This window comes from Crocodylus siamensis, chromosome 3, assembly GCF_052110815.1.
Source record: "Crocodylus siamensis isolate JL-2025a chromosome 3, ASM5211081v1, whole genome shotgun sequence".
In the NCBI taxonomy this organism is placed as follows: domain Eukaryota; kingdom Metazoa; phylum Chordata; order Crocodylia; family Crocodylidae; genus Crocodylus; species Crocodylus siamensis.
The window spans coordinates 20,845,922-20,870,899 of NC_143397.1; the positions used below are offsets into that span (position 1 = coordinate 20,845,922).

General features: G+C 43.2%; 2 protein-coding genes across 2 annotated transcripts in view; one reads left to right on the forward strand and one right to left on the reverse strand.

Moving 5' to 3' along the window:
• The window catches only part of CCBE1 (collagen and calcium binding EGF domains 1), a 194,672-nt gene that overhangs the window by 29,843 nt on the left and 139,851 nt on the right, over window positions 1-24,978 (reverse strand). The window contains exons 4-7 of the mRNA XM_090037216.1: window positions 18,133-18,185; window positions 10,257-10,391; window positions 9,469-9,606; window positions 54-160 (exon numbers count right to left, since the gene is read on the reverse strand). Of these exons, the coding sequence (XP_089893342.1) occupies window positions 54-160; window positions 9,469-9,606; window positions 10,257-10,391; window positions 18,133-18,185 (433 nt within the window). The remainder of the gene's footprint in view (window positions 1-53; window positions 161-9,468; window positions 9,607-10,256; window positions 10,392-18,132; window positions 18,186-24,978) is intronic.
• On the forward strand, window positions 6,891-7,814 carry LOC149868054 (uncharacterized). The gene is made up of 2 exons (XM_090037892.1): window positions 6,891-7,023; window positions 7,332-7,814. Exons 1-2 carry the CDS (start codon window positions 7,014-7,016, stop codon window positions 7,658-7,660), a joined length of 339 nt encoding a protein of 112 aa, XP_089894018.1. The 5' UTR covers window positions 6,891-7,013; the 3' UTR covers window positions 7,661-7,814.

The window sequence follows — 24,978 nt, forward strand, 5'->3', positions numbered from 1 at the left end:
AATGGTCTTTTTAAAAACGTAGTTCTGGAAAAGAGGTGACCTTTGATTCATACCTTTTGCTTCAATTGTAAAACCGTCTGCTTTATTTGGTGAAACTCTTTGCATGAGGCACAGCAAGCTCCTGGTTTCACCGCATTGTCGGCCTTCTCAGAGAGCCCAGCTGAAAGAAAACAATTTCCAGGACAAACATAAGAAAGGTAGAAAATCCAAAAGGAAAGAATCCCACAAAGTAATTGAATAAGCAACTGCAAAAGCAAAACACCATAGAACAGCCTTTGAGGTTTTTATATTTTCCCATAATGTGAAAGGCAGAGGGGATCATTCCATTACCAACTTTTCAATTGTGAATCACCAGAGCTAAGCAATTTTACTGAGACAATCCTACACACATTTTCAAACCAGCTGTTTCCAGTTAGCAGTCCCTAATGAGACACTACTTTCTTATACCTGAAAATGTTCACACCCATGCTTTTATCTGTCCATTACAGTAGAGCAGCTTTATAGATCCCAACTGATTTATAATCTCCTCAATGGCCAATTTTCATATGCTGTAAATTACAAGAAAATCCCAGGCAAAGCGACTCTCTCCTTCAGTTTGCACAACGTTGGCCTTTATCATCACTGATTATTTTACCGTGCTAGGAGACTGCAAGAGCAAAAAGGGTTGAAAAATGAGATTCATGGTAAGGTATCATATTGAAGGTAGAGGATGGGCCACTGCAACTGGTAGGGATATGGAAATGACATTGCTGAGGAATTGGTGCCATAATGCTGGAACTAACAGGCATCAGAACCTCATTTTCTTTACGGTCTCAAATGGAGCTAGTCACTTTTGTTCCGCAAACAAACATTGTTTTAACAGATGTCCTAGTAAAAGGAAATGAAGTTTCCCAAACACACAGAGAAACGTATTGGCAAACTGTAGGAAACAGCCTTTCTTCTTTTTCCTGTTGAAAAACATACAGTTCATGAAGAACTTGGATAGCTTAAACAAGTCAAGCCAACATTTAGGTTTGAAGAATGATCGACCGCAAGGCTCATTAAAAAGGTTTACACACCAGCTCTTCAGCACCATGCACAGATTACTGCTACTTGACTTAAAGGAGGAGCTCCAATTCTTGGCATAACTGCATGCTGTTATCCTCTAAATGGACCACCCACCATGCACTTAGCTATGGTGGTATATTTGTCCATTTGGATATACACTTTAGTATCTTTATTTGGGTCATTTTCATGAATTAATATGGCTTTTGAAAAATATATATCATTATGTAAAACAGTCTGTGTGTTAATATTACAGACATTTCTTGGTGCTTGACATTTACATATTTACTGGATTTAGTGTAGTGAATTTCATACAGTTTCCTTATGTATCCATTCTTATATATCGTTCTGTAATATGCCAGGATGCTCAAACAGATTCACACCTAATCAGTGTCTATGATTAGCTGTGAATCATCCATACCCAGAAAGCTATTTCAGATGTCCTGGAATAGGAATTCTGCCTCTTAGAGTAGGGGCTTAGTTCTCTTATCCTAGTATGTAGATCATACATATGTCCTTTACTTCATGGCCTCCTTTATACCAAGAAAGATGGTATAAAGGAGGGCAAAGTTAACTCATCAGCAGCATTAAGAACATCTGAATTAGTGATGAATTAAGAAAAGAGATGAGCATTCAGCTGCTTACTAAGAGCCTGAGACAGCAAGTATTGTCAAGGGGCATTTTTTAGCCGATTACGCTGAACGCTGGAACAACTCACCTATACTACCTTTAAACTCAGTCAGTCCTTTTTAGTTTAAAAATCAGGCTTGAAATACTAGATTTCTTTGTGAGGTTTCCAGTGCTATTTAAACGTCATCCAAAAAGTAGTGCCAGAAGAATGGCATCCAACATGGTGCTTTCATGGATTCAGAGAGTTAAGGCCAGAAAGGACCACTAGATCTTCTTCTACTACAAGTCCTTGGATAACAATTGCCATAGCATTTAACCCTGACCTTGCACTGATGTCAATAACTTGTGTTTAGCTACAGTGCATCTTCTAGAAAGAAAGGCATCCTGTCTTAACTTGAAAACATTGAGAGAGGAAGGGTTCTCTCCTTCCTTTAGCAGTCTGTTCTCATGGTTCATCACCCTCATTGTTCAAAGTCACAGAATCATAGAGAAGTAGGGCTGGAACGGACCTGCAGAGGTCATCTAGTTCAATCCCCTGCCTGGTGTAGGATCACTCCTATCCAACCCATCCTAAACAATAATCTAAACTCTTTGTAAAACTACTGTCAACCCTGACACACCACAAGACAACCTAATCTGCCAGGGGTTAAGCAGGAGAACCACAGCAGCCAATGCCCTGTTTCTATACATTTTATTAATATACGGTTTCCCCTCACTTTATAAGGGCTCTGTATGTGTGAATTCGCTCTTATGTGATGACCCTTTTTATACCAAAAAATCATTATATGTGAGGTAAATTCACTCTTATGCGATCGGTGTGGTGGAAGCCTGCAGTTAGCTGCTTTGTACGGTGCATTGTGGGAGTGATGTGCACCAAAATATAGTCTCCTGTGTGGATCTGTGCTCCTTGTTTGTTGTCTGTGACACTTGTTTCTGTAGTTGACATCCCCGTTATGATAGTGTCCTGGTTGCTTGTGTGTACTGTCTGCTGTTAGTGAGTACCAAAATTGTCTTGTAAAAGTGGCAGAAATGGGTCTAGGGGTCAGTACAGTCGAGGTCTTGGAACCTATCCCTATTTGTTACATTGTAAAGTGGGTGCCCTTTATGCAAATTAGAGTTATGCGTCATTTTCCAGGAACACATGTACAGCATAAAGTGAGGGAAACCTGTATACTCAAAAGATGCCAGGTAGAGGGCCATGTCTCTCACTATAGGTTGAAACAAAACCCTGCACAGTCTGTACCAATTTGACCATGGGGTAACATTCCATCCTGACCCTAAATATGGCAATCGGTCTGGCCCCGCGCAGAGTGGCAAGACCCCCTAGCCAGAACCTCTGGCTTTATGTCCCAGCAGGAGCATTGGCACATTCCAGTCAAAACCCCCAGCTCTGGCTGCAGCTAATACCCAATGCCTCTGAGAAAGACTTAAAAACACCCTGACACACAACAGAAAGCAGGGGGACAGGCATCACCAGCAAAGCCCAGAAGCATGGGAAATACCAATAGTAGAACAATGTGCATCCTATTTCTAGTTAGAGTTTATCTGGCATTAAATTCTATTCAGGGTTCTTGTTATGGCTTTGTCAGCACCTGGCATTTTTCTTCCCGGGAAGGAATTCATGAACCACAATCAATCATCCTTTGGTCTTCTTTTAGAAAAATTAACAGATTGAACATCTTACATCTCTCACTGTGAGGCATCTTCTCCAACCCTTAAATTGTTTCAGGGATTCATTTCTCAAACTGCTCCAATTCCTCTAAATTCTTTTAAAAACTTGAGTATTTTGGTGCATCTAGCTCTAGGTGAAAGCCAGCATTACAGAGGCACATACAACTGCTTAAATAAAAAGCAAGCTAAAATGTGGGTTTGATACAAGTATTAGACTGATGTTGCTTTCAGTTTATATTTTATCCAAATGAGTTCACTCAAGAGAGGAACAGATTGTTGAGAAATGTTGCTGAAAGCAATGTACAAACTGCCAGATTTCCTGATGTATTTAAGCGTTGTGTGATCTCCTGGGAATGAGTACAATTACATGGAGTGTAAGAAACGACTGAATTTGGCCCCTTGTTCTGGTATCTAATCCAATTTATCCCCAAAAATGATGTGGAAAACAGGCTAGTATAACGATATCCATAGACAAAAGTTGGTTATAATAGTGCAATGTGGTCAACACTGTAGTCATCTACTAGATAAGCCAGTAGTTCTCGATTCAAGGCGCCCCCATTAGATTTTAGGCGTGCTTCAGAAAATTCCAGCTCTTAGTTTTCACTTGTTCTTTTGACTACAGAAAAATAACACAGGAATTCTTCTGTTGCAAAGAATTCAGAAAGTCCCAAACACGTCAGAATGTTTTTTAACACTATGAATTCCTATTTGAAATCTCAGGGTTTATCTTCTGAATCATATTTGCACACCTAATCATACTAACATTGTGTGGCACCCTGCAGCAGCCTTGAAAAGATCTCAGGGCACCCTAAGGTGCTACGGTGCCCTGGTTGAGCATCATGGGTTTGGCTGTATTATACCGCAGGGAGTTCTCTAAATCCAGCTGAACTGATTAGTCTCTGGACCAATAAAAACACGGGTGGGGATCTGATATTTCTTAAGAGCAAGGCAAGATTCTCCTGATTCATGCCAGAAGGAGGTAATGATCTGACCAGGAAAAGAGTTATCCATTACTACATTCCTTATACACAGCATGGTCACATATCAAACCCAAAACACAGCTACTTATGAATAAAGCTGGAATTATCTTAGCATGAGCTGATGATGGTCGTGGGGGTAACAATATTCTAGTCATCATTCGTACAGATATCAAATAAATCCTGGCAACTCTATAAGAAGCAAACACTTGAGCAAGTGTTTTTATTTTACAAGGCCTGAATTTTAGGTCTAAAACTACTTTTCCCTTTAAATACTCTGTACAGAGAGGGCAATCCTGAATGCCATGGCTTACATGCATTTTATGTGGCCCTCTGGTACATAGACAGCTAACTCTAGTTTGTATAATGTTCTGTTGTCCTTCTTCAGGCCCTTTTTCCTACTCACTGGTGAGTCTCGCAGCTGCTATTGATAAGAAAACGGCTTGGAGAGGCAGTTTGTTTGCTTAGCATATGGTTGAAGACACTATCCTGCTTATGCTGGAAGACAGTGAGGTACTGCCAGGAGGAGATCTCCACAGGGAGCTGTTCAGCATGCATTCTTTTCACTGAGATTGTTTAGCTTATCATCTGTGTTGTATTATCTGGGCTCGAAGCGCAGAGGTTTAGTTTGTCTTCTTGGAATATGTAAATGTCCTGTCTCTGTAACATGCAAAACGATTGCTGAAGCAACAAGGATGGGTCAGTTCTGTTGCCTGGTATTCAAACCCACTGCATGTTCAGCCCAACCTCCTTGCAGCAGGTTAGGGACCAAAAGGGGTAGTTGACAACGTGACAGCTGAAAATTACATCTGTGTGATAAAAGTGCTTGCTGAAGGCTCCATGAAGATTAGACCAAGTGTTTTTCTGTATTTGTTTAGATATTAAGTTATATGTTGTTGCTAAGAGCCTAATTAAAATTTAAGATGTAGTAAGGCTTTGTATAAAGTAAGGCCTAGTAAATGTAGCAAAGCCTTGAAGTAGTAAGGCCCTGTGGCATAGTTAAAATTAACCTTACCAAAGGAATGCAAGGCTTGTATTGCTATTGGTCAGTCTAAAGACAATTGAAGTAAAAAGAATCTGAATGGCTGTAAGTTATCAGCACAGCTCAGAAATTATAAATGGGCTAAAACATCCGGAAATCATTCAGAAGGCAAATACAGCTCTGTGAAAAGGATTAGTTAGCTGTTGACCTGGATCAGTGAGCCCATGGATCTCAAGGAGCCCAAGGACTGAATACCAGGGTCCTTCCCAGTACCCCTCGGACAGTGCTGATCGGGGACGCCTGACTTTGCTGAGCTTTGTGGAAAGAGAAACTTGTTGTACATCGGGCATCAGAGGGGGCAGCCAATAAGTTGCTGACATGAATTATTCTTGTCTGTCATTGTTTGTCTTGTTACTATGTGTAGCTGTGTTTTTGTTAAGTCAATAAACCTTTCTTACCTTTCTACCCCTGACCATACTCTCAATCCCGAACCCTCCGCAGGCGGCTGGGACAGACAATTCTTCTGGAATGTCTCAGTAAACACCAGGGTTAATTCTCCATGCAAACAATGACAAGTTTGGAGCAGTGTTTCTCAACCATTTTGGACTCAAGGCCCTTTTTGTAACTTTTCGAAATTTAGTGCTACTCCACATGTGACCTGCCCTGGGTTTCATGGATTTGACCTTGGTGATCTCACAGGATTCTCAAGAGATGGGGAGATGGCAGGGCCAAGACGGAGGCAGCTTTGGCATTGCAGAACCATGGAGCTGGGCAAGTGAGGAACCAGGAGCCATGTCATGTCAGGGCTTGGGTTGGTGCTCCTTGCTTGAGGGGAAGCCAAGCTTCCCAGAGCAAAATGTCACCTGGGTCTTGCCTGCCGAGCAGTCCAGCTGGCACTTGAGGGCGCAGCTTGCCCAGCATGCTACAAGAAGGTCAAGGTCCTGTTTTGCAGCCAGGGCAATCAACACTGGAGTCTAGTGCACTGCTGCTTTAACCTAGATGAATCCAGCAGGATAGAGGTGACTCTGTATCTTGTCTGGCCTCCAGTCAGACTAGGCTGTAGTGGGGTGCCCCATCCTTCCACAGCTGCTCCCTGGTCCAATCCTACATGATATTTCCAGGAAACAGAGGCAGGGTGAGACAGGTCCACTTGGCAGTGGCATGGCACCCTTAAAAGTATCTCGTGGCACCCAGAGGTGCTGTAGCACCACTGTTGAAAATTACTAGGTTACAGTTAGAGGGATCTGCTAAATTTCTGTCTATTTTATTTGCAATCTCTAATACAAAATATTATCAGAAATTCTGCCTTAAGAATTCCAGCAACCAAGCTGAAGGGAGCCTGCCTCTGGTTTCACATACAGTTATTACAGCTTAGATCTGTATTGAGTTTTATGATTTAAAATGCTTCAGGAACTTCAGGTTACCACAAGGTGGCACATAACTGTAGCATGTTTTACAGAGGAGAGTCAGCTACTGAAATCCCATTTTTTCTCCTTACTGGCTGGAATTTGCAAGCTCAATAGCACTAATAAAAAATATTCACTTCCACCTACACAGATCCAGAGTATTCAGATGAGGTCTGTGAAGTTAGTCTAGATTTACACTGGTGCAAAAGAGCATTATTCAGCCCTTCTTCTGCTCCTTAACCCATCACCGATAAATGTTTTGAATACTTTGGAAGATGGATTCCTCTACCAAACAGATAACTGATGTTGCCATGTAAATTTAGTTTACAAATTACTGTTTTACTGATATGCAAAGCTTATTTATAAATGCCTAGCGTACTTTGTGCAGACAATAATCCTGAGTGCCATGGGACATAACTCCCTCCAAAAATGTTAATTATAAAAATATCTGAAAAGGAATTAGTTGCAGTGCTCAGATTTTCTTAAAGATGTCTCTATAAATAAAGCAATTAAAGCCTTTGAAATCTAAAGGGAACAAAAACAAATTGCTAGAGTGGCTCCAGCTACATGCTTTCAAAGAGGAAAACAAAAATTACACAATGTTTTTTGCCTCTCTTCCAGCTGGAATTGGGAAAAGCTGGAAAAGCCGGGCTCGCAAGCGGGAGAAGTACGCCCCACTGGCTGACACCCTGAGGAGCCGCGGCTATGACGTGACGGTGGATGCGCTCATCGTGGGGACGCTCAGAGCCTGGGACCCCAGCAACGAGAGCATCCTCCGCACCTGCCGCGTTTCCCGCCGCTACGCCAAGCTGATGCACTGCCTCATGGTGTCCGACACCATCCGCTGGTCCCGCGACATCTACATGGAGCACATCACGGGCCACCGCCAGTACATCGACCCCTCCAGACCAGCCGCCGCTGGACCGGACCCGGAGGACGCAGCCTCCTGAACCGCCCCCCCCGCTTCGCTTCACGTCGAGAGGACTTCGCCACCATGGACAACCCCACCCCACCCGAAGAGGACCCCCGCGATCGGACTTTATGGACTGAGACGCTCACTCCGAGCCACTTCCTTCAACATCGCGGACCACTGTAATGGGTATGTGTGTATCTATCTCCTTTCCCTCTCAGCATCACGACCCCCCGCTCCCCTTCCCCCTTCCACAACCCCCCACCCCCGGGCTTAGTTGGCTAACATTGTATGGTATGTAACCTAGTCGCGTTCCCCTCCTCTCCCCCATCCCTCGATTGTTAGTCCCTCGCTCAGGCGCTTTGTATTTCAATCTCAACTTTGTCATCTTTTTCCTGGATTCCCCATCCAAAACATCTACTAATAAAAGTCAATGTGTTTCCACTCATTAATAGGTGAAGTAACTGTAACCTGCCGTTCAGCAAAAGAGTTGAGGGGGTTTTAAGTCAGAATCTCTTCCCCATCTGTTACTCACTTGCTATACCTACGTTCACAATTTTAAAGATGCTGGATGATGGTAGAAAATTTTAAAATCTTCATATGCATTCTGATATTTATATTTACTAATGATGTTGAAACTGGGAAAAAAACTACCTTTATTGGAAAAAATTCTGGCCTCACTTTAAAAAGTACTATCTAATGAACTCTAATTCCACAGAATTAAGTGTGCTAGTGTCACTGTTCAGGGTTTAGCCTATTGATTTGGATTATTTTAAAAAGTAAATTGAATCTCCAGGATACTCGTAGTGTGTGCCTGAAAACTTCAAAATGCTAACATTGGGCCACATGCTAATTTCAGCTTCAGCAGGGTAAACCAAATCCAGTTATGTTAATGAAATGTGGTCCATTTTTCTTCCAAAATCCAGTAGGTGGGACAAGTCCTGTTTTCAGATACAATTTGAATCTATTCTGGATTTACAGTACTTTAACCAGGAGGAAAACAGGATCCTTGTTTAATACATTACTTATATTTTCTATTTTTGTCAATGACCCAGAAAAAGTAGTTAAAAAAATTATAAGGGTGAGCTTTGTTATTCATCTTTTCTTTCCCTCCAGACTCTCCCTCGTCTTCCCTCCTCACATGCAGATGTGACAACTGATTTACTGTGACATGCCTGCAGCAAATATACTAGTGGCAAGGGGAAAGTACAACCAAAACAAGCCACAAAATTGCCCCCTGGGCTCAAGGGTCCACTAACTCAGAGGCAGTCATGGTTTAAGCTCAGCACAGGTTATTTAGCCCCCAAACATAGCAGTCAAGTTCTTGAGAACCAAGATTTGCCATCAATATATGAACACTTCTATCAGCACTGTGGCAAGCCCATGGAATGAGGTGTACCTATCATGTGATTGCACTGTGTGGGACTATACCTGATTTTCATCTCCCATGGCAAAGGGAGAACTAAATCACCAAGAGGTTCTCCTCCTGGGGTTTTCTCCCCAATCATTCAATCAGCTAAAGGTGCTTTGCTTTCTTGCAGAGCAAACAGTGAGTACTGAAATCCAGTGGATACTTTGTAGTCAACAGGAGGCCAAGGCCACCCACGTGGCTTTTCCACAGCATGCCTGCCCCAGGAGCACCATTAATAGGGGGTGATGGAAATATAATGCAGATTTTGAACAGTTTGATTCCTGTTTGGTAACCCAAGTCAATGGGCCAGATCAGTTCTGTTACACCAGTGAACCTGAGTTTTACACTAGCTGAATTAAACTGCCACAACCACTACGGTGGGCCACATTCTTTGGGCTATTTTTGGCTCAAGATACTTAATACACACTAAAATATACCTTTATCTCCTTTGGTGCAGGTCCTCCCATCATCCTCTCGGATATAGCCTTCATGGCACTCACACCGGTAGCTGCCTGGAGTGTTGATGCAGATCTGAGAGCAGAGAGTCCCATTGCTTGTGGCACACTCATCAATATCTGATGTTAAGCAAATGCCAAGAATACCCAAAAATTACAGAGGTCCAGAGCTCAAATGAAATAAATGACTTCTCTTAAGGGTCTTATTATTCTCAGCAGTCATAGAACTTCTGGGGAGCTGGGCCTGAGTTTCATGTGTAGTGTATTAACACACACAGCACTTTACAGAGGAACACTGTGTGATGAGTTTTCCTTCATGGAGCTTACAGGCAACGGTTGATACACCAAACAGTTGCCTGCATGAATACTAGCCTATGCAATGTAATACTACTGAGTTAGCTGAAGTTAATTACATGAGAGACATGTGTAAAGGATTCATGCCTGAATTAAGTGCTTACTATCTATATTGAACCTCCAAGGTTTGTTTTCATAGTTAAACATTGTTCCCCCACATTTAGCTTTGATGTGAGAATTGAGCCTCAGTTCTCTTGCCAAATAGCTTGAAGCCTTCTTAGAGTCTATGGGGGATGAGGGAAGCAGAGGAGGAATTAACAAGGCAAAAAACATATTCAACATATAAAAGAAGAAAGAGGAAAGGACCTGGCACCATTCACCTTCTGAGAAACCAACTTCTAAAGAAACTGTAAATTCTCCCTGAAATGGGACACTTCCTTACTGGGAGACAAATTTGACATACCCCTTCTACCCACCTAGGCAATAGGGTTTTTCTCTGTTCCTGTGTCTCTCACGGTCGTACCGGTATCCAGGATAACACGTACACAAAACTCGCCCAAAGTTATCTGTGCACTGCTGTTCACAAGGAGCCTCTGCACACACATCATAATCTAAAGAAAGAAAACTGTGTTTTAGTACGATATTGGTAGCAGGTGCCGCATGTCAAGGACAGGAACTTGATTTGCTATTGTAGTTCATCTTAGGTTAATTAACGAACTATTATTATATTATCACAATGGATCAAAGAAACATGGAAGCGATATTGTCCTGAAACACATCTGGTTTATTTTGTTAAACTGTAATTCCTAATCTCAGTTTTTCTACAAATCAAGTAATTTAGGAAAGGACCACTCACATGTGCTCTTCTTATTGCTCCAAATAAAGGTCTAAGGTCAGTTAAATGTCAGTTACATAAAAGTAATTTGTTTTTCCCACCCTAACTTCATAAATGACAGTAACAACAACACCTACATAAAATACTTTAAAACTTTCTAAGCATAACTATCAACAGGCTTTTAAAAAAATAATTAAAATCACACACACTGTAGAAAAACAACTGACTGACTGAACCAGAACACAGTTAATAAATGATCACCATTCCTAAGAATGGAAAGCAGGCAGTCCAGCTTCCAAGCAGCCAGGACGTGTATGCACCATGGATTCCCCTCCCTTCTTACTGCACTGTGTGCCCATGACCTTTCCCCATGCTGCACTGCACATCTGCAACCCCGCTTCTACCACTGCTGCAGTGCACACTGCTGCGCCATGCACCTGCGACTGCTGCCCCCATTGGTACACTGCACACTTGTGCAAGCACCCCACCACTGCACTGAGTCTATGACCCCCGCCCCCAACTCCCTGTATTGGCAGCGGCATTGTGTACCCCAGGCTCACCCTCAGCTCCCTGTGCTTCCACGCTGCCCTGCCCCTTGGGGCGAAGGCAGGAAGAGGCATCCAGAGAAGCCTGGAGACTGCCTGCAGTTGCACCTAGAGGGATGGAGGGAGCCGTAGCTGGGCAGTGGCCACCAGCTGAACAGCCCTGAGGCAAAGATACAGATTAGCAACTGATGAAGCACTGCCTGAATTTACGTGTATAATCAGGAAACAATGTGCCTGAAACAGGTTAAAAACTAGTGAGAGACCCAATCTGATTTTGACCTCAGAGTCATGCAGTACATGCACCAACCCTGCTGAAATCGATGGAATTTCCACCAGAGTGAAAATGGAGTGATGTATGACTCCGACCCCACTAAGGGGGTCAGGTGTTGCTCATCTCTCAGTATGAGATTGTATCATGGTGTAATCTGGTCTGTGGGGATATAAAGGCAACTGGAGGCTTAGAAAAAATGAGACCAGACCTGGAAGCAAGTCCTCCATTAAAGAGTGGAAGGAAAGAGCTTGTGTGAAGATGCAGGCTGATGAGCTCTCTAGAGCTCACAGGTGCAAGGCCTGAAGAAAGTATCAGCCTGCAGGGAGCATCCCAGCACGCTCTGCAGCCCTTGGCTGGGCTGGGCTGTCTGCTCCAGCCAAGCAGGGTTGGCCCTGCCCCTCTCCTGCCTAGCCGGAGCATTATCGCTGCTCCGGCGGCTGAGAAAGGGATGGGGCCGGATCTGCCTGCAAAGGGGGAAGCAGCCCTTGCCAGGCATCCATATCCCAACAACCCCCTCATGGCTGCAGCATCAGGAGTGGGGCTGGAGCCAGCCCCTGGCAGACTGAGGTGAAGTGGGGGTTTAATCCCCCCATTGCGGGGGTGCAGGGATGGCATTGGCACCAATTGGCCACACTCATACACCCGGGTCCATGCACCTGGGGCTGTGGCAGCCAGACGCCAGTAGCTTGAGGGGAAAGGGGGGTGGATCTCCCCATTGCAGGCAGCAGTGTCATGGGTCACATGGGCCACATGGAGGAGGTGGGGGGGGGATGTGACCTGGCTGCGGAGTCGGGGAAGCCAGGGCTAATTACAGAGTCTGACTTACCACTGCCTCCCAATGCAGCAGCACAGCTTAGGCTGGGGAAGCTCCAGGGGGCGGAGGTCAGCGCCTGCCACTTCCCACCTGCAGCCCTGCGCAGGGGCCGTGAGTTGCAGGTGGGCTGCAATTGCAATGCAGCTTCCTGCCTAACTGCCGCTCCCTGCAGCGAAGCAAAGTATCACAGTGGGCGGAGGTGAAGCACCTCTCACCTACCTTCTGCTCACAGCAACACAGGGCACTTAGGGTGGGCTGGTGCGGGCCAGGGATGTGGGCAGCAGCAGAGGAAGGCAATGGACTGCCACAGCCTGGTCTCGGCCAGACCCATGGCCCAGGGGCACAGGCAGCATCCAGCCCATCCCTCCCTCTCCAGCTGGCGGGAACAGAGTGAACCATTGCGGCAGGCAGAGGTGAGGCACCTGTCACCCACCACCTGCTTGCGGTGGTGCCAGCTGCTTGAGGCAGGCTGCTGTGTGTCACTCACTGCCTACACCCCTGGGCTGCGAGGCTGGGCCAGACTGGGCTGCACCCTTGGGCTGTGGGTTGGGGCTGGACTTTCTCACCATAAGCTACTGACTAGCTTATACTGCCAGGTAAAGTCATATTCCACATGACCTGAAAGGTGGTGTAGGCCAAGCTGCGAGTGGGTTAATTGTGAAGTGATCCAAAAAGACTTCTCCACAAGAGGATAGACAAGCTTTCCTACAGTACCCTGTGAAGCAATGTATAAAGTAGAGCAACATTAAGAACCATATAACATTGGCCCTGAAAATCCTAGTCTTTAACCTAAATTAGTTTAACACCAGTACAGCTGTGATGTGAGCATGGTTTAGTAGGATGGATAGGCTTCACTGATTTTCTTGTGTGTGCTCTGTGGAGCTGGGAGACATATATTCCTTTCACACTCAACACTCTCAACCCCCAGCCCACCCATTTCACAATCTTGTGTGAAAGAAGTGGGGTTTGAGAAGAGCTGGGAAGTAGCAGAAGGAAATCACCTCACACACAGAGAAAGGAATTTTTACTACATGTTCAAAGAGTGGAAAAATAAGAGGAACATGTGATGCTAGCCCCAACATTTTGATGAACTGAAGAGTGGAGAGGTGATAAGGAGAGACACCAAACAGGAAGCGGCAGCATGTTTGAAAGCACGGTTCTTTAGGAAGAAACAGAACTTATCACATTTGTCTATATTACTTTGGGTGTCCAGTAGATTTATGAAGTGAAGTTCGTAGGCTCGTCTACAGAAGGTGTTTTGTAAGTTCCCTTTGAAGATTAAAACCGAGAGATTGGAGACAAAGTGGTTGTCTTGTGAGAAATGTGCCTCCACAGGTAGTTGGGTATTCATGTCTTTAATAGATTTTCAGTGTGTTTTCATTCTGGTGCACAGTTGTTGTTTGGTTTCTCCTACATATTTTCCATCAGGGCATTTGGTGCACTGGATGAGATATATAACACTTCTGGAGGTGCAGCTGCAAGATCCAGGAATGGTGATGGTTCTGTTGTGGGGTGTATTTATTGTAGGTGTTGTGGAGATATGTTGGCAGCTTTTGCATTTCTTGTCTTGGCATGGTCTGGATCCATTCAATGTGGTTTGGTTCATAGGCAGTTTGCTTCTGGTGATGAACTTAATGAAGTTCAGTGCCCGTTTAAGGCTAGGATGGGCAGTTCTGGAAAGATCTCTTTAAGAGAGGGATCTTCTAGTATTAGCTGCAATTGTTTGAGGATTTTCCGTGTCGGTTCCAGGGAAGGGTGATCTGTCATAACTAATGGTGTGCAATTTGTAGGGATTTTCATTTTGTACTGCAGCAAATCTTCATGTGGTATCCGGGTGGCTCTTTCAAGTACAACCTCTCTCTCTGGAGAAGGGTCCTTCTTGCCTGAAGGCTCTTCTGAGATTTGTGAGGTGATGGTCACAGGTACACTCCTTGCTGCAAATTCGGTGCTGCTGGAGAGCTTGGCTGTATATTACAGCTTTCTTGGTGTATTTAGGGTGATTGCTGGTTCTGTGTATATATGTTTGTTGGTCCGTGGGTTTCTTATATATGGCGATTTGAATTTTACCATCTTGGATAGTGATCATGATGTCCAAAAAGTAAATGTTTGTGTTAGAGTATTCAAGTGATAGTTTGATGGAGGGGTGATGATGGTTGAATTTTTGGTGGAAATCAATTACAGACTGGAGGGTTTCAGTCCAAATGATAAAGATGTCATCTATATATCTCAGGTATAGTAAGGGTTTGATGGTGCACTTCCTGAGAAAGTCTTCTTCTAGATGGGCCTTAAAAGATTGGTATATTTTGGGGCCATTTTGGTGCCCATACCTGTACCTATAGCCTGAAGGAAGTGTTGGTTGTTGAAACCAATATTCCCTCTAAGGCATAGCAATTCGTAAGCATGCCGCTTTGGTCCATGAGCATCCTGCTTCAGTCCATGAGCACACTGCTTCAGCCCATTCACGAATTGATCTCACCTCTCCCTTTTGGCATGCTGAACAAATTATTCTTACAACATTATTTGGGAGAAGAGAGTCTTGAAATACTTATCTATACATAAAGATTAACATTTTATTTATGCCTGTGATCTAAGCAGTTCTCTTCCACCTGTGTAGTTTTAAGTAATTTTTTTTTTATGCATGCCTCTCTTGTTTGCAAAATTTGTTCTCCAATAGCTACAAGGTATACAGTAAAAAAAATAAAATATAAAACCCTACCAAAACAGAAAAGTTTATGTAGAATTCTCCACCTGAGGAGAGAATGCAAAAGAGAATGGCTCGCATGTGACAGACATAAATCATATCATTTAATATACTCTGTAAAGCTCTCAGGTACTGTGAAACACTTAAGAACAGAATAGAATAAATGGAATAGTACATCGCTATATATAGTCCAGTTGTCTGGGACATTTAAATCAAGACTGGATCAAACACTCGGAAATGTATTATTGAGAAATGTCACAATTGCATGTCTAGCTACTCCTCTTCCCTATCTGGCAGATTTCATCACTCTTTAAAAAATGATCAGCATTGCCTCTGTGCCTCTGCAGCCTTTGAAAGTGGCGTGGAGCCACATGAGTCCTGCCTCTGGGCAGACCAGGCAGCGAGGAGGCACATGGCACTGGGGCTTGGGGCGAAGCTCACCCAGAGGGGCTGGGGAGCGGAGCAGTTCCCCAGAGCCAGCGGTGCCCAGCTCTGCCCCAGCCCCAGCCCCTGTCCCCAACTCGGGGAGGAGCCACTGCCTGCCCTGCGCCTCTCTCCCTCCCTGCAGGGACGCCGGCACAGCACAGAGTGGAGTGCAGCTGAGCGGTAACTTAGTGCCGGTGAGTGTCCCACGCTGGCCCTGGTGCCTCTGCTGCGCTCTGGGTTTCCAAAAAGCCACAGCCCAGCTCTTCTCTGGGCAGGTGCGTGGCATTGAAAAGTTAAGGTGTGACAAGTTTTTTTTTTGTGCATAGCCACGCACACATGCAACTTAAAGGGAACCTGGGTTGAAACTGAAGTTTTTGTGTGAGGATGAAGTTTATCCATTCAGTGATATTCTAAGGTCTGTACTGTGAGCTGTAATCTCATTCTTGTAGATATTTGAGGCAGGCTTGGAGGCCATCCTGGTATGGGATGTTGGTGGCTAGAAGGGTATCGCTGGGAAGGTGGTCTATGTTTTTGAGTTTTCACAGGAAGTCAGTTGTGTCTTGAATGAAACTCAACTCTTTGGGTGACGAGTGGTTTTACGATGGATTTGATGAAACCTGCTGTTTATTCTGTTACGGTTCCATGGTTTGAAACGATAGCTCTGCCAGGGTTTCCTTGTTTGTGGATTTTAGGGAGCAGGTAAAAAGTCCCTGGATTGGGTAGTGGGTCTGAAATTTTTCTTGTAGTTCTGATGGAAATGATGTGATGGTTTTGAGTTTTGAGGAGAAAAGGGGAGTAGGATCTTCCTCTAGTTTTTTATAGTAGGTAGTGTCAGAGAGTTGTCTCTTGGCTTCTTGTATATAGACTTCATGGTTAATATAACTATAGCTCCTCTTTTATTGCCAGTTTTATTACTAATTGGTGGTTAGATCTTAAAGATCCTATGTTGTTGTAGTGGTGTTTGTCTTTGAGTATTTCCTTGTTCATTCTTTCTCTGAAGCAGTCAGTGTAGCGATCGAGGTTTGAATTTTGTCCAGTCTGAGGTGTTCTGGGCTTTTTTGTCATTGATCTTTTCGTCGATGTTGTCACCATCTGAATTTGTGTTGAAAGTGGATTCCTTTTAATTGTGGAAATACTCTGTCAGATGGAGACATCGAGAACATTCTTCCAGCTCTCCACATTGTAGCATCTTATTTGGGTGTTTTTCTGGACAGAAATTAAGGCCTTTGGAGAGGACAGATTTTTCAGCTTTGGTAAGTGTATGTGCAGAGAGATTGATTATATTAGAGGGTTGGTTCATTCCTTCTGTTTCCTTGAGTATGATGTTGGGATGTCGTACAGAGTTGGCGGTGTTTTTCTGAGGCTTTTTTTGTGGCTGGGAAAGTTGTTCCTGTAGTACTTTGTTCCTTTTCTTCTTTTTGTGTTGGATGGATACTGTAATACATCGTTTGTAGTCTTGCTGTATACATTGTATAATGTATTGGAAGACAGCCAGATTCATCTCTTGTAGGTGCTTGTAGCATGTGTTGATTTCCTTCTTGCGGTGATTTCTTTGGGAGTAGAGTGTGTGAAGGAGATGATTTCTAAGTTTTGCTGAAGTTCTGTTTGTCAAACCTATTTCCATCTTTACGGCTGGGGAAAATAAAGCATAAAGAAAGGATGTTGATGCAGCTCAGTGGCAGTGCCATCACCTTGACAGGCTGTTTAAATAGTGCCTCCCACAGAGGGAGAGAGATAATACAGGAGGTGAGGCAAGCAGGTCCCAGGCCCATGTTCTTTCTGCTCACTGCTCATCACAAAAACAGTGCTGCAGCTGCTTTCCCTGTGCTCTGATTTGCCAGTAATGGCTAAAGTGTGCAGACATACCTTAATAAAGAAACTAACATCAGCAATATATTTACATGCCCAGGAGGTAAAATGCATTTCATATGCTCATCCTGTCAGGATCTTGTTGAACCCACATATGGGGAGCCAAGTTCTGTGTTTGAACAGAGTAAGTTGTAGTAAGTGCTTCACTGAATCCCAAGATTTCTAATCTATACACTACAGCCCCAGACTGTCAGCTCTCACAGTAATTGCAATGGCCTAGTAGAAATTAGGTCAGATTGAAAAAAGCTTAATGGAGATACAACGGTGACTGAACTGGACATAGGGAACCTCCGCTAGTAAATAAATTGACATAAAGAAAGTAATTCTCTGAGCTTATAAAGGTCTAGAGCTCTCAGAGAAAGTTTACTGAAGTTAATGGGGCCATAGGAGCTCCTTCCAAGGCTAATCACCAGCTCTCCTCGCAAACACCAGCTCAGAGCTCAAAGCAGAATGGTAAAACAAGCAGCCCCTGTTGCAGTGATCTCAAGCAAATGTCATCCTTTGTTTCACTGTGTTGGGTCTTGTCCTGGGCAAACTTAAGAGCTTCTCGGGACTTCTTTTTTGTCATGGGTCTTACCAGCGCTTCAGTTGGATAATGGAGAACTTGATTACGAAGGTGAAAATGGCAAGTCATCAGGGGTTCTGAGCAACTTGTTCATATTTCAACATCTTTGCAACCAAATGTATTTAGGTAGAATTAAGACCCAATATCCCAAAAGAAACATGCTGGAGACATACAATTTGATGTTGTTATTTTATAAAGGATTTCCTCGTGGGTACACAACACACAACCATGTCTGTGTTTGCTCATTATTTTCCCAAATGAACAGTGCAGAAAACAGAAAAAATAAGAAGTGAGTTATGTAATGTAAGAACAAGGAAATAACCTACCTTCAGGGATGCATTGTCCAAGCACAAATTTATAACCCTTACAGCATTTTTTCCTGAAAGACAATAAATAAAAATAAATATATAAAAATGTTCTTTAAAGGAGATTCTACCTTTTAAAATATCAGTATGTGAATCACAGGGATGAATAAGATGAGAAAGCACTTTCTAAGTCAGAGAAGGGTTTCCAAGTTACATCTGAGAAGGGATGGCAACATAAAAAAATAACCACAATAAATTCAAAAGGCTGATTCATAACCTAGTGATTTCTGTTCATGGATATGTGTAGGGATTTCAAATCTAATGTATTAGAATAAACACTGAGCAGTAACTCTCAGAATGAAAGGCCTGGTTCACTCTTGATATGTAGCTATCCAAGAGCAAAAAAAAGTACTTAGGGCTCCAGATCCCTCAGTATCCTATCTCTCAACTCAACCACTCAGAGCTTTCCTTGGCTCTTATTTGCATGGGATGAATGGGTATCTAAAAGGAGAGTGTTTATAGGAAATACAGTAGGGAGAAGTGAGGAACTGTAGAGGACTCTCTTTAAAAAATTGAAGAAAGTTGAGATGAAAAAAGGGGTACTGCTTTGCCCAACAAGAATAGTTCGCCTCTCCAAGGCAGGTTTTTTAGGCACAGTTTGAGGAGTTTTAATTTAAAACACTTTAAAAGAGACCTCATTATCTTGAAGTTCTGTCTTGAAGTTCTGTCCACCAGTCTCTTAAAAATCAGTGTTCTTTATGGTATTTAAAGTGGACACCTGAACAGAAAGCAAGACATGAAAATTATTAGTCTTTTTGAAAAGCAGGCTTATATGTATGGAAAGCACATGCACACTGTTGGGCTAGGGACAGACATTACCCATAGACCAGTTTAAGTGATCAGGAACTAGCTTAAACCTGTAACAGAACAGATGTTAGGTGCACATAAGCCAGTCCAAAAATGGCTGAAAATGGTTTGAGATAAACCTGGTTGAATTGTAGTATCAGACTTAACTGATTTAGGTCAAACCAATTTATGCACTGTCTGTCCCAGACCCCTTGCTGGTTTAAGACAAATAAGACACCCCCAGCATCCTGGCATGCTCTCTGGGCTGGGCAGGGCCACAGAGAACTGGCCCCTCCCCTCTGCTCCCTGGCCATAGCTCCAGCAGAGACTGCAGACACAGCGGGGTCTGCCTGGCTTCCCCCTGCCCTACCCCCACCCCCTTGCTGCTTGCTGGACAAGCAGGAATCCCTCCCCGCCTCTCCTCCCATAGTATAGATCCTAGCCCCATGTACCCTAGGCATGTGGTATGCTAGCTAATGCTGAGAGGTGTCTCTGTGTGTGCATGTCTCCAATTTCACTGGGACAGCCAGACAAAACAGTGACTGCTTATGGCTGTTTGGAGCTAATCAACAGGTCTGCTGGTACACTGTTTAAAAGAGTTTGAACTAATGGAGAGAGGCTATTGTTTTGCTAATGAGGTGTTAAACACTGTTATCAGCTGGGTTACTCGCCTGTCAGTTTGCTGCAGACAGTATAAAGAAGCAGGGAAGGAGATTGAAAAGTGCAGTATCATCAACAGATGCATGCCCTGCACCCCACCCCACTTACCTCAGAGTGCTAGCAGGGAGGCTGGGGGTTGGCAACACTCCCACCCCTTGAGCAGCCAGTGGGGAAAAGCCTGAGATGGTACAGGGAGACCTCCCAATCAGAGTGTCCTGACCAGGGCCTGGGAAGGGAAGGGAGGGAGGGCTGTTCTAGCACACCCCGGCTTCTATCCTGAACAACTGCAGGCATTTGCCTGAATTTCCTCAGTCCAGAGAGAATGTCTGTCCAGTTACAAACCAGTTCAGCCTAGCCAAGCTAGACTACCCTGCAAAGATTTAATCAGTTCAGGCTCAGGCTTTCTGAATGTCTGTCCCTAGCCTTGGTGCTCTACATACAAACTCTCATGACATATCAAAAGGTGTTTCCACACCTCTATCACTACAGGGTAAACTAACTGAAGAGGCTGAATCTCAGACACTAGTACATAGCAGATTAAATGTTACCTTTCATTTCTAATATAGTAAAGAGATGAGGAGAGATTGATTACATATAGAGAGATGAGTATAATGCTTACGATTTTGTAAGTATAGAACATCTAAGTTTTTGGAGCTGTTAACTACAAGAAAGTTCTATGTGCAGGAAAAGCATAAGTGCTTCCTAGACATTACTCAGCAATCATATTTAATTATGTGATTTTATTTTTTCATTTCTATGTTCTGTGATTAACCTCCAAGATTCTCAGTAGCATTTCTAGGTGTATATAATGGATAAAGTCCTTTGAGAGACTCTAAATACAGAGGTTGGGTGCCCTTTTAAAATGTTTCCTTTGCTTGTGATTGTCAGAACCATTTAAGCAAAGAAGTCAACTGGCACCCTATTTTCTATAACATTAAATTAAATTTAAAAGTGATCTGCTCTGGTTTCAGTGAACTTGTTGATTTTAGAGATAACAGACTCTAGAATGCTTTGTGTAGGGGCTGAAGAAAAGTCTGGAAAGCTAAGTAATCACTCTTCTGTTTTTTTCCTTAATTGCATAAGTGACCCAGGTGAATGTTAAAGCAATGGCAGTCAGTGACACAAAAGCATGCCCTGGCTGACCCACAGTTCATCACAATATATCATTGTGTTGCATTTGAAACCACTATCAGTTGCAAGTGACCATTTAAAACAAACAGTATGTTATTCCAAACTATGTAAAAACAAACTTTGGCTGAACATCTTATGTACTTTCAAAGATTAGCTAGAATATAAATTATTTTTAATGAAGCTTGGACATTCAAAGAGGAAGCTTTGCCTTGTTATGCAAACACTGGTCTTCATTAGACTTCCCTACAAAAACTGCTGTGGAGTTTTATCTTCAAGACAAACAAATGAAGTAGAAAAGTTCAAAGGTGCAGCAGGGAGGCTGTTTGTATGCTTCAAGCTATGCTGATGGCTCTCTTCAAAAGCACATCCATCTCCTTTCGTCTTGAAGATAAGGTGAGATTGACAGACCAGCCTCTTTGCAGCGACTTTAAAGAGGACCCTAAGCTAGATATTTACCAGTGAAGGAACAAGGAGCTAGTGGTAGTCAGTGTAAATGGGGCCACGTGTATGTTTAAAACTATGCATCAGCACCTCCCAAGATGGAGTTCTAGTCTCCTAAATCAAATACCTGGCTAAACTATAATTGAATCTAAAGCTAATATATTTCCCCCATGGATCTTCCTTTTAACCAGTTTCACCACTTGGTTCAATAGCTCTCACCCACTCATGGTGTGCCTCATAATATATTGCCTATGCTGAAACAAAGGAGCAGTGACAATTTATGGGACAAGGGTTCTCTTACCATGGGCAAGGGAACAGACAGATCAGATCTCAGGTACATCTACATCAGACCTCAGACCACACCAAATCAGACCTCAAGTGCATCTACAGAAGTATCCCATTCACAGGAGTGACTAATGCTTCAGAAATGTGCAGGAACACAGCAGAGAACAGATATGGGATAATCACATCTTGTTCACTAATCTTTACAGACTGGTTTATGCCCTGAGGCAAAAGGTCTGGTGTTCCTTGCATAGCATATGTTGTCTCTTAGGGCGCTGACAGACATGCAACTCCTCACTGTAACTCACAGTAGTTTACAGAAAGCGCTATGAGTTACAGCAATCCCCTGACCCAACAGATGTTCACTGTTTGGTGCAGGGGGAGGGGTGATTGAGCTCCACTTTGGAGCTGATCCATCAGAGAGAGGCTGCCTGTCTTTTTGCCTCTCCCCTAGGCATGCCCCCCTCCACCCAAACTCTCCCCTGTCCCTAGCTCCCTTGCTGTCCTCAGGATGGGAGAGGAGGGGACTCCACCTGGGGTTTGTTCAGCCTGCACTGAAGCTCCCTCCCCTCCCTTCCACCTCTCCCATCCTGAAGACAGCACCAGGACAGGGCTGGGGTGCATCAGTCCAATGCTTCTCCCAGGCAAGGACAAACACAAGTTAATTAAAGCACTCCACTTTGGGAAGCCTTCATCTGAACACTCATTAAATGAGGGTTAATTTGTCTTGCAATCTGGCACTTTTAAAGTACTTTGTAGCTGTGCATTTAGTCAGGGCACAACCGTAGAGCACTTTCAAGGGGCCAACTGTACAACAAACTTAACTTCTGTCTGTGCCCTTAATGAAAATACTTATTGGATACTCTGGTTCTTTCTGAATTAGAAGTCCTCAGCCTCAATAACGTCCTGAGGCAGTGAGCTCCACAGCCGAACAACAATATATGTGTCCTTTTACCGGTCTGGAATGTCCCACCTTTTAATTTCATTGACTGTCCCCTGGGCCTGGTGTTAAGCAACAGGGAGAACTCATATACCCTGTCTACCTTCTCAGAATTAGCCCTGTTTCCCTTCTGGGCAGCTTTAAGACCATATGGAGAAATGGTGCCAAGGACTTATTGAGTCAAAAGAGCAGGCCCTAGAAGTTACATTTCCTTGACAGGCCTCCTGCAGCCAAATCCCAATTCAGAATTGTACAGTCTTTATTTCTGGATACCAGGTCATTTTAGTACATTGCTTTGCAACTCTATGTATCATATGACTTTGCAAAGGGATCTGACAGTTAGGGTTAATGAACAGTAAATACATTACTACAGTATGTACTGCCCTGACCATCACACTACATAGAGAACACCCTTGCATTCTACATTCCTGAAAATAAATTTATCACAATCATTGGCAGTTAAGTTGATTATTAACATAGGCATTTTAATGCTAAAACGTTTTTAGACATTCTGAACCAGGTTGCTTTTCTAATCAACATTGTAAAATGATTATCTCATTTTAAATAATGAGAAGCAAAGGGTGGCCAAGTGAACTATTTAAGTGCCAAACAACTTTCTTCATGATGATTACTAGCAGTTGTACACAGGAGCATGCTTCAAATACCGTGACTTGTGTATAACTATGTCAGAATGTAAAGCTCTAGTGAATCTACTTGCTTCATTATTAGTGAGTTTTGTTTCTGAGCACAATGCTTTTCTCACATGCCACTTAGTAAGATGGGTTGCTTATCACAAAATGTTACGACAATTGGCTTCCTGGAAATTTCTCATTTCTGTGTGACCCAACCTGCTGTCTTCACTCTCAGAAAACACTCAGGCCCAGATTTACAAGAGCAATTAGGCGGCACAGTGCAGTAGACTCCGATGTTTGAAATTTAGCATATGCCAACACAGTACAATGCCATGTCCTACAGAGATAACCCAAAGAGGCTGTGACCATGCTGTTCTCGTAGCAGAATCTACACAGCACCAATCATTTCCACACAGAGCTACCAAAGGTAGTGTTATTTCTGAGAAAAGCCAATTCTGAAACACTTGTTGGTTTTAATAGCTTTCAGTTAACTCAAGCAAACTTCCAAGGACCCTTCTTTGATCCCTACTGCTGCAGGTTTGATAGTGCGTATGAACCATATAGCCTTTGTTCACTGTCAGCTGAATACTCAAGGGATAAATGCTAGGGTACACAAATCCAAAGTTTCCTTGAAAACATACATCTTTATGCATATACTTTTCCTTTAACCATCCAATCACAGGGTAACACATATGAACACAGCTAAGTAACACTTTTCTATTATATTCTCTTGCATTTTAGTACATTAGCATTTTGATTTATTTCTACGTTCCTTGATTATCTTCCAAATTGACCAAAAAGATACACCCTGATGCTAAAAACAGCATTATTCCCAGGTGAAAATCTTTTGTCCCAGGATTCTACAGACACCCATTTGTCCTGCTTCCAATACCTGTTATCTCCAGTATGTGAGATAAAACATGCTAATGCTTTTTCCCTGGAACATTGTATTTTGTGTCTGTAAGGTTACTATGACACATTCCAGGGACAAACCTGTCAGGCTGTGTGCTCTTGCTGTCCATCTATTGGCCGAAGAGCAGCAATTCAGGGTGGAAGGGCTACATTTGTAAATGGCTGTGCCGCTCCTCTTTTGATGCAGGTCAGAACCCAGGACAATCGGAACTGGCTAAAAGGATACATCTGTTTACAGCTTGACTGAAAAGATAATGGGTGTATACAGGAATTAATTCCTAACTTCTTCATCATTTTAGACAATTCCCAGTCCTTCTAGTTTTCTTTTTACTTTTCTTGTTACAATCCAGGGTGGATTTGACCATCAACAAAACCTTAATTTTGGAGACCTTGGCCGCGTCTACATGAGATGCTAACTGCACAGTTATTAATGTGCAGTTGTTACTGTGCAGTCATTTAGCATATGCAATTACTAAATGACTGCATGGTAACCAGAGTTACTGCACAGTAGTGTCACCGAACAGTTTTTTGGTGCTGCTGACTGTGCAGTAGCTTGTTACCACTGTGCAGTAGCGTTGCATCTTCATGGCATGCTTCATACACAGTAGTAACAAGCTACTGCACAGTCAGTGTCTCATGTAGACTTGGCCCTGAAGACATTAACCATTTACTTGAATCCTAAGATGACCTAAATACTGGCTCAACCAACAGGGCCAACAATGAAAACATGACAGGACGATAAGTTAGAAAAGACACACAGTGGTCATTCCAAAATTAAAAGATGTCAGAAAAGGCCCAGAGATGCTTTATATGAGCCTCAAATGAATGGTTTAATTGAGGATGTTATGAAGGCTTCTTGCCTATACCAAAAATACAGGTGGCAAAAAAAATCTCATCAAAATTCAGAACTAGAACACTGACTATTGAACAACAACAAAATTAAATCAAGATTGCTATTGGTTTTCCAATGAAAAATAAATTAACACTTCCAGGGAAAGAAAAAACTTTCCATGAAAAAATCAC